A 15,591-nucleotide genomic window follows, 5' to 3' on the forward strand; every position below is an offset into this window, starting at 1 on the left:
TTTGTTTTATCTGATATGTATATCACCAGTAGACATTATGCTTATGATAACGTTGGCTTTCTCTGTGTGAGGATTTATCAATAACTATTTGTCGCTTATAAATTGCCGAGCCTCGATTGCTTCTGGTGTTTAACTAAGACTTGTTGGTTTTACATGACCGTTATTTAATTATCAATTACCATAATTCAATTATGGTTATACATTTGTATTTGTTTCTTTTCTTTCGCTCAACTAATCGTTTCTTCTATAACCCTGAATTGTATAATGATTTGATCGAGTGCCAACGTGTATGATTCAGAGCTGTACTGTCCGATTCAAAGTTGATTTCTGGACTAAAGTCAATTTATTTTTCTCACTGCTTCTGGATCAAATAAATTGAGAATACAGTGGTGCATAGCAATTCAGTACTAGTCAGTCACCGAACTCATATGGAGTTTTGAATTCGCACATCGCTTTTCAAAAAGTGCATTCCGCTGCGGCGAGCAGATGTATTCCCAATTTTTTAAAGAGCCCATTCGGGATACCGTCAAATTAAAAAGCATCGCTGTATCTGGAAGTGCCCACGGAAATTTCCGTTGTGAGTGGAGCATCGAACGTTTCGGCTCTCTTGATTCGCAGGTTGGAAGATCCCGCCGAAGTGAAACATTTCAGCTCGAGAAAGGAGGCATCCAATGGTATCTATTATTATATCCTGGAGGAGAAACTGATGATTCCAAAGGATACGTTTCTGTTTATCTTCATAAACAAGATGAAACACAGAAAGTGAACCTGAAATTCAATATCTCGCTGCGTAACACCAGGGGTGAGATTTTATTCGTTTCGGAAAGTAAATGGATCAGTTTCAACATCGGGAAAAAGGGTTACCCTAAAGCGATAGAATCGGAAAATGTGAAATCGAAATTGGACGATGACGTTTTGGTGGTTAACGTGGAAGTGACGTATAGTATGACCTGCTGCGGAAATGATGCCGTGATGCACCGCTACCCTGAAATGGCACCGATGGTGAAGATGATCGACGACTTCAGAAAGCTGTGGGTGAGCGAAGAAAATTCTGATTGTACCATTACCGTCGGAGGAGAAGATATCCATGTCCATTCGCTCGTACTTGCTGTGCGCTCGGAATTTTTCGCTGCCATGTTCAAACACGACACATTAGAGAAAGACACTCGCCGCGTGGAGATAACGGATTTCGAAAAAGACACCGTGGAATCCTTCATTGAATTTATCTACTGTAGTTGTGTCTGTGAAATGGATTACGATCTCGCCTTGGAACTCCTACGGGCCAGCGACAAATACGAGGTGAGTGACTTGAAACTATATTGCTGCAATTATCTAATGTCCATCATGAATGATGAAAACGTTTGCCAAGTCCTCGCGAGCGCGGACATTTATAATTGTGAGGAACTCCGCAGTCAGGCCATGAAATATTTGTGCGAGAGCCAGACCGTGGTATTTTTCGAAGTTCAGCGTTCGATTTTCAAGACTCGACCAGAACTGCTTTGCGACATCGTCGAGGAAATGATTAAAAAGAAGAGAAAATGAACTTGGCATTACAGAGTATTTAGAATTGAGAGACGGACTTTTACAACAAATTTGACAATTCAACTTTTATCAATTCAGCGTATTTGTGTATAATATGCCATTGAATTTCAATTCCAACTGTTATGGTTATTTTTCCATGCAATTTCCATGCTGTATGCTTTACAAAAATAGGTTTTATTTGTTATAAAGCGCAAAGGAAACTCAAATATTTCATCCTTATATAAAAACTCTCATCGAAAATTCATTTACTGCGTACAATGTTAAAGATGATAGTTTTATTACGAGATTATTATACGAGTTCCAGTATTACGGGTAACGAATACTGGAGCAAAAAATGGAAAATTTTTTTTCACAGAAAAAGAACTAATTTGTAAGTTAACAAAAAAATACGTAAATGGGAGGAATAACTTGTGGACCCGTAAAAGATGCATAGGCAAAAAAAAAAATCTGAACAAATCACAAAAAACACATGAATATGAGAAGTAATTTGCGGACCAGGGGAAAAGTCGAGAAATACACTGCTGGCCACCGTAAATGCAACACCCTGAAGGAAGCATGCAAATAATATCAAATTTACAACATGCATTAGCGGAGGTGAGATATGCAAATGATTAGAATTTCAGCGCAGACGCACATCACGCGCGCCTGTGGCGCCACTTCAAAGCGCTATTTAAGGCTTGGAGATTTATACAAATACAAATACAACGCCACAACAGGCAAATTGCCCAACGAGGTGGCTGACTTAAGAACATCATGGATCCCCGAGCCCCTACCTACTACTGCTACACCACACATGCACCCCCCACCCCACCCGCGGAACCCCCCAACGAATCGGTACATGCGCGAATGTGCGTGTACGTGTAGTGCAACCTGACGTAAAGTGTGTTTCTGTGTAATGCTTGTTATGTGTAGTCATCTGCCCCCAGTTTTACAATGGACGGCACAATGGAATGAAATTGTCTTTACTGACGAGTCACGCTTCTGTCTACAACACCACGATGGTCGGATTCGAGTCTGGAGACACCGTGGAGAGAGGATGCTGAACAGCTGCGTTATGCACCGCCACAGTGGTCCTGCACCGGGTATTATGGTATGGGGCGGTATTGGATATCACTCTCGCACTCCTCTAGTACGCATTGCCGGTACTTTAAAAAGCTAGCGCTACATCTCCGAGGTGTTGGAGCCAGTTGTCCTTCCTTACCTTCAGGGCTTGCCCACAGCCATATTTCAACAGGATAATGCGCGACCACACGTGGCACGCATTGTCCAAAGGTTCTTCGTCAATCGCCAGATTGAATTGCTTCCCTGGCCAGCTCGCTCTCCGGATCTTTCGCCGATAGAAAACATGTGGTCCATGGTTGCTCAACGATTGACCCAGATTACATCCCCAGCTGCCACACCAGATCAACTTTGGCAACGCGTGGAAGCTGCTTGGTCTGCTGTACCCCCAAGAACACATCCAAAGTCTCTTTGAATCAATGCCGAGGCGTGTGGCAGCGGTGATCTCCAACAATGGCGGCTACTCTGGCTACTGATTTTGGCAGGAACCACACTTCACAGAAGTCTATAAATTTAATCATTTGATGCTTGGTCAACATGTTATCTACAAAATAAATATTGTTGCGATATCTCTTGTCTTTCTTGGTGTTGCAATTTGGGTGGCCAGCAGTGTAATTGGCAGACTCGCAAAAAACACAAACACACACATTAGTAGTAAGAATAATTCGCGAGCCGACAAAATTCACATGAATAGAAAAAATAATGTGAGGACGTAAATGTAAAATACGTAAACGGGAGGAGCGAATGAATTGTGGATTTGCAACAAAAGATGAGAAATAAATTGCGAACCGACGAAACAAAAACACGTTAAAGCAGACCGTGTTCTATGTATTAAATCTAAAATTATGAATGAATTGTCTGTGAGAAAACTGTTCGAAATGTTTTGTGGACTGATAGGACTGAAGAGAGAGCACTGATATCATATATTAAACTCGTCTCTGGAATCGAACCATGTAGTTCTGATTCTAACGGATATCGTTCTACATTATTTCATGACGGATGAAAATTGAAAACCTGTTTCCAATCAAATACATACATTTCCCATTCAGACGCTATGTTTTCTAGTGAGACACGCTATCCCCACGTGGAATACTGCATGAAAGCTATATTTCTAACTCGGAACTCATACACAATTCCTTTAAATAAGGGCTTAACCAGCACCTCCTAGAGATAGAAGGCCTCTGCACTGTTTGCCATAAACGTCATTCAGACTACCTAGCAAGTTTGCCACATTTTGATACACAGCATCCTATTTCGTTTCTTCTTATTTTGGCTTAGAATCTTCCCGATTGGCTCACAAATACCGCATAGGGATTGGATGTGGGGGCATAGAAATCGCCAATTCTGAGCCCGATCATTTCTTTTCCTCACAACGATGATGCTGGCACGAGCGTCACAGGCTGAGTGCGGAGGCCTTCTATCTCTAGGAGGTGCTGGCTTAACGCTCTAAAGTAAAAAGGGAAAGTAAATTTACAGTGAGAAAAAGCAACTAAAACATTTGTGCATGAAGGTCTGTCTCAAAGGGTTGAAATCGTTGTTAGACAAAAGCGTTTTTCGTGACCTCTTAGAAGAAAAAAAGCAATGAAATTCAGCCAATTATTGTACTTGTTTGGGAAATTTTAGTCTATTGATGATCAACTGAAGACTGTAGATGGAGTTCCCTTTCCTTAAAGTATCTCCGACAACCTTTCTTAGAACTTTTCTATAAAATCTTACTGGAGTGAGAGAGAACTTTGATAAAAAAAAATAATTTCTGTAGGAAGCATCGCAAAATGGTGAAAACCAAACAAATTTTGGACCATCTAAATAATTTCATTTTCTATTAAAAAATCATTTTAATGTCAAATTTTGAAGAAAATTTCACGTAATATTCGAAACACGATTCCAAAAAAAAAAAAAAAAAAAATTCTGTGAATGAATGGTTTTTTGTTATTTTCACAAGTAAATTTTTAGCTACTGATGATGCAAGTTACGAACTAGAATTCGGATGATCGTATGGTATGCTAAGTTACATCCAAATCAGTTGATGTACGTGTGAATTTTTTGAAATTCCATTTGACATATCGCGTATGAAAACACTGTGATTAGACGAATGCATTCGATAGACCTTAGATTTTGATTCATAGCCCTCAGCAATATACGATAGATTACCATGTTATAATTTTTGTAATGATATAATCAAATGGTATTTTTAGAAATCGTTTGAAACTCAAGTAAAATATCAAAAATAGCACTCTTCGTAAAATGCGTTTAGTTTTTTCATTCACGGATTACTTGTACGTAAAAACGCGAAGCTAAAGTGGATGAAACTTCGGTTCTAAGCGTCATATACACAAAACAAGGCCTGTTTTTTTTTAAATCACGAAGTAAATTAGTATGCTAATTAGTAATTAGACAGGCTACTAATGTACAATATCGATGTTTATACTCGCGAAATTCTGAATAAACAGACAATATATCTAAATCCACGTTCTCTTTCATACAAATTATTGTTTTCCGCTATAGCTAGAAACGCGTGTTAGATATCAAAATTTGCCCAATTCACGTCTACATATTTTTACCTTCGTATGGCATACACTGTGGATATAACAAACAAAAAAAAAATGGTCTTGACTAATTCTTAAATAAATAATAATAATAATCCGGATATAACACGCTGCAAAACACCCTAGAAATATATGTAGTAAAAAACAGCTTTTTATTATACGTACAAATTTTAACCGAAAGATGGCGATATCTTGGGTTATATTTATTGTAAAAAAAAGACAAAGCAAAAGGTATAGCATTCTTCTTAAGATCTTCCATAAGTGTATTAAGCTCATTTCAGGGGTCATCTAGATCAGTGGTTCTCAACCTGGGGCCATATGGCCCCCTTGCGGTCCTGAGATATTCTAGGGGGGCCACGGGAGAAAATCAGAAGAAAGGTGATCCACGACAGGTTGTGAAGGGAGTCATAGAAAGCTGTGAAGAGAAAAGCTTTAAAAGGGAAACATGAAAAAAATATTACTACTTTCAGAATCAAACAGATCCGTCAATAGAACCAGGGCCATCTTAACCCTTGGGTCTATGTGGGCATGACCTGGATCTTCATGTCTATAATGGAGGCAGGGGACTGCACTACATGGGATCTGGTACTATGATTTTTTCATATGTAAGCTGTTGTTTCCAGTTTTATCGATTTATCGTGCAGGTTCATTGGATCGTCGCGTATTTTACACAGACCGTTTTTTACCATATAATTTGACTCCTGGGAGGGATGATAATCCACCATTTGAATCCGTGCCTAGCCAGGATTCCAGATATTGATCTGATTTATTCAAATTTCATTCATAATAAAAAATAAATAAAAGTATCTAAATCTTGGATGAGGGCAGAGGGGGGCCCTGGCCTATACAGGGGGGCCACAAGAAAAAAATTTATCCATAGGGGGGGAGGGCCATGAGCTGAAAAAGGTTAAGAAACACTGATCTAGATGTTAAAACTAGATCCAACTTTTGAAAGTTCAATGGTAACCCCATTTTTTTCTTCCATATTTGGATTCAGTATCTCAAGAAATGCCGAAATTTCATCAATTTTAAACAAACATTAGTGAAATATAAATTATTGAAAAACGAGTGTCGTGATGTTTTACGGAGAAACATCTCGTTTTCGAGCATAATTGCTGAAATAATATAGATATCTCATCACTTTTTATTTTAAAGGATAGATTCTAACGAGATAAATATAATTTTATTAGTCGTTTTGAATTTGGCTTTTTTTAAAAAAAAAATATTAGTTGTGACTTACCGAAACATATTTTTAGAAATTTATGAAAATAGAAGCATACATTAATTTTTACTTCATTCGAATCAGCATAGTCGAAAACCCAACAGAATCAATTTACATTTCAATCTGACCACTATTTCGCAGGATATGAGCGATTGTATGAAAATGACCACTTTTAGGGACCATGTACTAGACATAAATTTGAAACTCATTGAAAATTTTCTCATGACAAATTATGCTAAAATGTTTAAATATGAAGCTCATAACTATACTAGCAATTATGTTTTCCGTATACGGGGATACGATAAACAACTCATCCATCCAGTTTTTCAAACATTTTTTTTTTTTAAGTATTTGAGTAAACAAACAACGAAATTTTGCAGTTTTTCACTATTTCAGAAATTCGTTTCATTCCTTAGACAACATTCCTGAGCTGAAATGGCAAATACAATAACGCGCGAAGAATTCACAAATTAATGCCATGCAATTAGATTGATGTTAATATTTATGGAGCTAACAATCAACACACACACACGCAAATAACGGTTCTCTCTCAATAGCGTGAATCATCTTAGTGTGCGCCACGTTTAGGGTAGTGGCTATTGGTGGAGTCGTCTCTGCTAAAACCCCGGCATTTCGTTTCATTCGTATTTTTCTAGCATTATTAAAAATTGTGGAATTGCAAAATTAAACAAAGTAGTGGAATCTACGACGGAATTCTAAATTGATGAAATTGTCGTCACAAACAATTGCTTCGTGATAGATCGTTTGAAATAATTATGGTGTAAGAATTCGTTCACTCACGGATATAGTCACTAAAATGAAGAGCAATATAGAGAAGTTTTTTTTCACATAAATGAAATAAAAACCATTTATTCAGCAATAAATCCAAACAATCGCGTAGCATATGAAGTATTTATCGTTCGAAACTTGTTTCGTGCGATAATTATTATAATATTTATATTAAATATATAATTATTATATATTTCCCCCGCAATCAACCATCAAAAATTCAGTTTCTATATGAAATACACAAAGTGAAATAACTAAGGGTTAAAAAAGGCAAATGAACTACAACACAATTTAAACATGAAATGAGAACAATTCTCTCGCATTATTCTTTACAATAATGGAGGGGGATGGTAGGCCCATCCAGTATTATCAAGAATATCTCTCGCAAAGGCTGGGAAAACTTATCTTTGGGAGTCTCTTCTCGCTCATTTTCAAAATGCGAACCCCAAAAATTTAAAATATGCTTTTTTAATGATGATACTGAGGCTCGATTGACCCAGTTCAGCGCGAATCATTTAAGGTGGTATCAGTTTTGAGAGAGTGAAGAATCTTCGGACAAAAGAACTAAACAAGGCGTTAATGTCACTCTGGTATTTAACAGCCCAAATTTCAGCACCATACAATGCTGTTGAACTTATTAACGATCGAAACAGCGTTACAGCTGCTTTCAAAGAAGTTCGACGGGCTAGTCAGAACTGGCTATACAGCTGTACGGGATTATATTTCAATTATGCGTTGCATAAGCTTATTTTGTCCGCGACAATCTCAGTAATGTATGTATATATATATATGTTATTGCTACGTAAACTAATTTCAATGCCTCACTTATAACATACACGTTCGGTTACAGTTATCGAATCTCCTAGGAGGTATGTTATAACAGAACTCGACTGTAATTACATCTAACACAACGTCAGAGGGAGAAGAAGTGATGCTTGTGGTTCCCTCTTTCATGCACGCTCACAAGCATTGATCAAAATTACGACTTTTCCACTTCAAAAAGTGTAAATTATCCAGATTTCACGAAAAAGGAGTAAGAAAATAAAATTTCGGCATTTATTCGTGTAAATTTAACATTTACCGCGGTTATTTCGTAAATACGAAATTTACGTACCCGTACCTCAAAAGAAAGTTTCCAAAAATTCTGAATAGATAGATGTATATATTGAGGAATACTTATCGTGTCCGTGTGTCACCTTGATAATCCAAATATGTCAATCTACATCCAGACGGTAAAACTAGCGGATGGCATGCTCATCAAAGGCACCCGCGGATGGACAGTAGGTGCGAATGTAATTCTATACCTATATATTTATTCATAATTGATTTTGTGTCCCTGTATGTTTATCCAAATTTTGCATATACAAGTTCTTTTTTTTCGAAAAAAATTAGAACATCCCAGAAATTTACGAGAGCAGATCACGAAACGATCAAATTGGACAGCCCAAATTAACAATATTGTGGCAATTTGCATTTCCATCTTCAAGGTTCTTCTTGAGCATATCGGCAGCAAAAAATTGCATGTGGACAGTATTTGCTTGAACATTATGGGAAAATGCGTGCTGATATCGTACGGATACATTGTACTGTGGCCATCTTCGGCCTTAACCATGGATTTTATGCTCCAAGGCATTTAATTTATGAGTCTTCGGCACAGGTCTGCATCGGGCCTCAATCATGATTCCCATCGTCGCTATTGTAGAGCCAATAGTAGCTGGTTTGCAATTGGTTGGTAATTTTTTTTCTTCTGCATCACCCCTCAATCTCTTGTGGGATCAGCATCAGGTACAGTCATCAGATATCACGAAACTACCGAAGTATCGATGATGTTTGGTGGGGCATCGACGAATTCTCGATCCAATTTGCGTTCTTCCATCTTTCAACGAAGTCTTCAGCTGCTGGAACCAAAAAAATAGAGACTAATGAATCAGAAGAGGCTTCTCTTTGAATGGAGGTGTAGCAAATTTCATTTGCCATCAAGATTTTGACTGTAAGAAGCTATATCGACGTCTATGAGGCAAACATGATCCCAATTTGTGAATGGTGGATTACTTAAAAAATTCGTCCGGGCTCGGCAAATGCCCAAAATAGGGGTAAAAATCTGCCCTGCAACAATGGCTCATAAGCCTCAATGATGACTTTTGGAATGTCTACTTTGGTTACCGTGTTCCCTGACAATGCGTTTCAGCCATGTTTATCTCTTTACAATGATTTGTATCTTTTCTTATGCTCCCAAGTACTATATAACGCCTATAGTAATCGCGAGCGCTAGACGTCAGTTTCTCTCGCATTATTCTTTACAAGAATGGAGGGGGATGGTAGGCCCCAGCATTATCAAGAATATCCCAGACAGAACAAACCCAATTATACTTAGAATCTGAGTTGTGCTTAGTTCTCTCGCAAAGGCTGAGAAAACTTATCTTTGGGAGTCTCTTCTCGCTCATTTTCAAAATGCAAAGCCAAAAATTTAAAATACTCTTTTTAATGATGATACTAAGGCTCGATTTACCCACTTCAGCGCGAATCATGTAACGTGGTATCAGTTTTGACAGAGTGAAGAATCTTCGGACAAAGGAACTAAACAAAGTGTCGATGTCATTCTGGTATTTAACAGCCCAAATTTCAGCACCATATAATGCTGTTGAACTTGATCGAAACAGCGTTATACCTGCTTTCAAAGAGGAAGTTCGACAACTAGTCAGAACTGACCATACAGCTTCACTGGATTATATTTAAATTATGTGCTGCATAAGCTTATTTTGTCCGCGACAATCTCAATAATGTATGTAAATATTATTGATACGTAAGCTAATTTCAATGCCTCGCTTATAACAAACACGTCGGTCGCACTTCTCGATTCACCTAGGAGGTATGTTATATAACCATAGATTACTATTACTACTCTAACTGAACTCGACTGTATTTACATCTAACACAACGTCAGAAGGGAAAGAAATGATGCTTGTGGTTTCCCTTTCAAGCACGCTCACAAGCACTGAGCAAAATTACGACTTTCCACTTCAAAAAGTGTGAATTACAGTCGGCCCCCCGTATTCGCGGGGGTAAAACCGTTTAAACCAATTCAGGAAAAGTGTTTTTCTTAGTCCAAGCCTTTTTATTGTTCGTCCAAAATACTGAGAGCTTTGGCTTATCCTTCCGTTCAATGCTCACGGATTCGCAGATTTGAAAATGATGATGGGCTTCATCATGTACCCATACGCATTTGCGCAAAACAACATAGTTAGTCTATCTCTACTTGCCTTAAAACCCAAGAGCCCGCTTTTTTTCTCTTGCTTAACTTCTTTGCGGCGTTTTCTTCCAAAATAGCGTAGTTTCGTTAGCGTTAAACACCTGCTGATGTGCATAACCCTTCTCTTGAATAACTTTCTACAAAGTATTTGGAAATTTTCTAGCTGCCTCCTGGTCGGCAGAGGCTTGATAGCCAGTGATTTTTACATTGCGTGATCCGAATCGTTTCTTAAACCTATGAAATAACCTTTACCTGCATAAAATTTTGATGAAATAGACGTTTCACCAGCCTCTCGCTTATGGAAGAGTAAAAATTTCCGCCTTTTCTGTTATAATATTACAATCAATAGGAATACCTTTTTTGTATCAGTCTCGTACCCACAAAAAGCAGCATTTTCCGTACGAGAAACATGTGGATCCCGTAGGCGCTGCAAAGTTTTGACTGCCACGGGTGCAGCTATAGCCACGGCTGAACGAATTTCAGATTCCTTTTGCTTGATATATCTCACCGTAGATTCTGTGAATCCGTAATGGCGGACCACAGCAGGTATTGACTTACTTTCACCAAGCCTAGTCAATATATCCAATTTTTCTTGTCAAGTTTTTATTTGTCTTTCCAAAGCATTATCAGTAGCACTAGAAGAATGAATCATCCTAAACAAGCACAACTCAAATTTTGTAAACAAAACATGTGAATGGCGATTGCTGAGTGTTGTCAAAAAGCAATTCCCAATAAAGAAAAAAAACCGCGAATACGGGGGGGGGGGGGGGGTGGGCGAGTGTACCTAGATTTCACGAAAAAATAGTAAAAAATCAAATTTCCGCATTTATCGCGGTTATTTCGTAAATACGAAATTTATGTATCCCTACTGATCACTTCAGAAAAGTTTCCAAAAATTCTGAAGGTTTGAATGGACATTGGCTATTATTTTTATACTAAACCCATCTCTCTCTCTCATGGCGTTTCTTTCCGCGAATGTTATTGCAAGAAATCCCTTCATCCTCAAGTGGTATAGAGAAGATCAGCCACATAAAGAAGCGCTGAATTTCAAATTTCGTACAAATTGGACAGGGTTATTAAACAGATTTAATATGATAGTATTCTCGATGTCTAAGGCCGGTATTAAACTACAAAAGGTTCAGAAAAGTTCTTTTATGAAACTTGAAAAATGCAGCCGCGATGCCCTTATTGGTTGCATGTTCAAGTTTTATAAATGAACTTTTTATATTAAACCTTTATAATGTAATCCCAGCCTAAGGGAAATAACATCGCCGCTAGAAACCCAGTGCCGTCTTAACGCATAGGCCCACCCGGGGGCTTCAAGAGAAGTGGAGTCTCATAACAATGAGGGCCCAATAAGAGGGGTTTTTTACTGTATCATCTATGATCTCAGTGCACACAGTTCTTGAAATTTCTGCCTGCAAAGAAATCAAGATACAATTCTTTCAAAACCGAATTCATATTAGCAAATGGCACAGAAATTTTCCATAAGCCACTTGCTGACATTCAGTATAATCACAATATAAGCAATAAGTATACTGCTATATCAATAAGACTGGTAGGCCTGCAGTATTAACATGGAAAAAAATATAACAGTGAAATAACAAATTCCTAGCATAATATCTAACTTAGCTAAAACAGTTAAATTGGAAAAACATTGAAAATAACTATATTTCATTGCGCAAACTAAAAACCCGAACAAACAGGCGTCCCGAAAGTTTTTTCCGGGACTAGGCGAAAAATATCGAAGAACTGGGACGTCTTTCGGCACCTTAGTTACATTCGCTCAAATAAGCTTATATATTGATTAGATTTTTCGAGTTTTATCAAAGAGGTTTTACAAAACTTTTATAGTGCGATGCCGGCTTAAGTCCGCTATCGAAAAATGTACGATAACAATGAGTGAGGTTGACAAGAACAAAATCATTCCGGTCTTACCTGTGAACACCCGCGTTTACACGTCTCTCAATTAATCCGAAATTACACTACAAAAAGTTTTATAAAACTTGAAAAATGCAATAATTAAAAAAAAACCAAATAAGCTCATCAGTTACATTCGAGCAAATAACAACCGTCAAACTTATTGGTCGCATTTTTGTCAAGTTATATTTACATAAGAAGTTTTATAAAATTTTTGTACCCTATTCCTGGCCATATAATACGTTTCGCTTCAGTCTCAATCCCTCACAATACATTTTAATGTTAAAATATTCCATTAATGCGAATCACGACTTCAATTATTCAACGTTTTGACCCGATTCCCATATCTTTGGGAAACGATTTCACTTCTATCCATGGAATATAATAAAAACCCCTCTTTTGCGGACGCCGACGGGGAAAAAATTCTTCCGTAAAAGAGGGGTGACCGTTAATCAGGGGATTGAAATGCATACTTTTATTACGCAAGTGAAATTATTATTTGGCCGTGAGAGACAGGATGGTCATTAAGACAGGTCTTTTTACTGTACATATATGTAAATATACACAGACCACGATACAATAACCACGATGACTGAAAAAAGACTGATTTATTTTGTAAGCGTAAAATGGATGAAGAATAAAAGGATAGGATGAAACTGACCATATACCAGGTGTTTTAAATATAAATCGGCGGAATTGGCGCACGATATATACAGAAATAAATCAACGCGGAATTATTGGTTTCGCTGTCTCTTGTTACCGCCATCTCCCTGCGCATCTGATTCGAGTTTTTCAGCTGCATTTTTTTCGATGAACATCTTGACGATGTCAAAGAGAAGTTTGGGTCTGTCCTGGAAAATCGAACGTTTAGCCTCGAAATCAACCGCAGACAGAAAATTCTCGCACAGGTATTTCTTGGCTTCACTGCGGAGTTTCTCGGCGTTGAAAATATCTGCTTTCACGAGGAATCGACAAACGTTCTCGTCATTCAAAATGGACATCAGATAGTTGCTGCAGTATGATTTCAGGTCGCTCACCTCATATTTGTCGCTGGCTCGTAGGAGTTCCAGGGCGAGATCGGTGTCCATGCGGCGCTGTACACTCCCGGAGTAGATGAATTCCAAGAAGGAGTCCATCGTGTCTTTCTTGAAGGCGGTCACTTCCACGCGTTGAGTGCTTCTTTCCAGTGTGTCGTGTTGGAACATCGCAGCAAACACTTTCGAACGCGCGCCAAGGATAAGGGAATGGACAGGGATGTCTTGTCCTTCCACGGAAATGACGCAATCTGCATTTTCCTTACTCGTCCATAGGTTTCTGAAATCTTCTGCCATCTTAAGTGTCGGAGTAAACTCCCCGTAGTGCTGAACGCCAGCTCCTTCACTGTGATACAAGGTGGAATGCGTCGCTTCAACGGTCACTACCAAAGTACCATTAACCAGTTTGGACATCAAATCTTCTCTCTCCATGATCTGAGGGGAACTGGTTGTAGATCCGTGCAATAATACTCCATCCCAGCGACACAATATCTCACCATCGGTATTATGCAATGAAATACTGAATCTAAGATTCAGTTGCTCTAGTTTGATGTTTGTCCTTGTAATGCCGATGGTGTAACAAACGGATGTGCTGGAATGTTTGGTTCCGTCTCCGGGCGATATTTCTAACCACATTATTCCTTCGTTATCAAGCCGGAATTGTGGACTGATGTAATGTCTTCCAACCTGCCAATCGAGGGAGCTGAAGTGTTCGATGGTCCACTCACAGCTGAAATTCCCCTGGAGGTTTCCACGCAGTTTCAATTCTCCTGTAGTAAATTCCATCGAATGAAGTTACGATTCTCGAATATTGACAGAAATCGATTTCTATACCGTCCCAAGTCAGTTTCAATCGCTTCTTCAACTGCAGATGACGGATCCTTTTTGATACCGGAAATTTCCACAGTAAATTTTCAATCTCATCCCGGCGATCAATCTATGTTTGCAATTAGAAAAATGGACGAAAAATTTTTTTATAGACTTCCGCGTTGAGGAGTTTCTGGATTGCCAAACTTTTTTGCAATATTTATTTCGTAGCACGAGAGGATCGAATAAACGTTTTGGAAATATGACATTATATACAACGGCTGGTAACCATTCAAGACAGAGCTCTGATAAATAAAAGCTGTCAGAAAATTTAACATTTTAGACATATTTTTGGATTCAAAATACAGTGGAACCTCCCAAAAACGGGGATAACTTGGGACCGAAAATCTTGTCCGCTAACGGGGAGTGTCCGTTAATGGATTGTAAAATAAGGTGTCTGGTGACAATACGATCGATTTTCTGTATTTTTCTAATTCCGAAAGAAATTCTAAATTTGGTGATAGTTTGTTGGGCAAAGCGCCCGATTGGCATGGTGGTAAGATGCTCGTTTAATACCGTGAACGAAGGTTATTAACAACTGGCTGTTGGGAAGATATATTTTGGAATGAGAGAAAATTCAACTGCCCCTGCGGGGAATCGAACCCTCGTCCTTTCACTTACCGGGTGAAAGCCCGGAAGTGAACTTATCTCGCAGCACATTTCGAGATCAATTCAGTGACCCTCGGCACATTCCCAGATAATTTCAGTTACCCCGCGACACGTTTTTTAAACCGATGAAGTGGCCCGCACTCTCCAAAGGGTTGATCACCCTTGATCTATTGATCGATACAGACAAAATCTGATACCACAATTTGGCGAAGTATTTGCTGTGTATGCAACGAAATTGTCTGAAAAGTTACCGGTTATGATTCTTTTGTGGGTGAAAAACCAATAACATCGATCTTTTTTTAAACTGATGATAGTTATACAGCATAAAATAATTCAATATTTTTTGGGAAAAGCCGCGAAATTTTAAAATTCTAAACAATATGTTTCATTATGAAACTGGAGCGAGAGAAGATCGAAAACTCTCGTAATGATCGTCTCGGTCCTTCGAGTGTCAACGGGTTTGTTCCTAACCCAATGGCTAGCAAATCATTATAGAATTGGACTTTCAAGTCCGTATCAAACTGAAATCTCTCGCATTATTAGAAAAACTAAGAGTCGTGTTTTCTTGAGGGGTCATTCAAGTATTACAGTATCACGTCAGCATCGAGGGGGGAGGGGTTTCGGATTTGCTGACTTTTGAAGACAGATGGGGGGGGTTGAAGGTTGCTTACGTCATCAACCACCCCTTTTTGGAGATACGAAATATTCTAAGCAGCTGACAAGGAAGGGGGGTTAGTGTTTTGACCCCCCCCC

At 38.5% G+C, this 15,591-nt stretch overlaps 2 protein-coding genes across 2 annotated transcripts; one reads left to right on the top strand and one right to left on the bottom strand.

Moving 5' to 3' along the window:
• Positions 1-115: 115 nt before the first annotated feature.
• Positions 116-1,736, top strand: LOC149084599 (speckle-type POZ protein-like). The gene has a single exon (XM_089235508.1). The coding sequence runs from the start codon at positions 487-489 to the stop codon at positions 1,540-1,542; it is 1,056 nt and encodes a 351-aa protein (XP_089091634.1). The 5' UTR covers positions 116-486; the 3' UTR covers positions 1,543-1,736.
• An 11,326-nt stretch (positions 1,737-13,062) lies between these two features.
• On the bottom strand, positions 13,063-13,998 carry LOC149084600 (protein maternal effect lethal 26-like). The gene has a single exon (XM_089235340.1). The coding sequence runs from the start codon at positions 13,996-13,998 to the stop codon at positions 13,063-13,065; it is 936 nt and encodes a 311-aa protein (XP_089091466.1).
• Positions 13,999-15,591: the final 1,593 nt, after the last annotated feature.

This window comes from Pholcus phalangioides, unplaced genomic scaffold (assembly GCF_987345545.1).
Source record: "Pholcus phalangioides strain wild (caught in Gottingen) unplaced genomic scaffold, Ppha-v1.0 ptg000008l_1, whole genome shotgun sequence".
In the NCBI taxonomy this organism is placed as follows: domain Eukaryota; kingdom Metazoa; phylum Arthropoda; class Arachnida; order Araneae; family Pholcidae; genus Pholcus; species Pholcus phalangioides.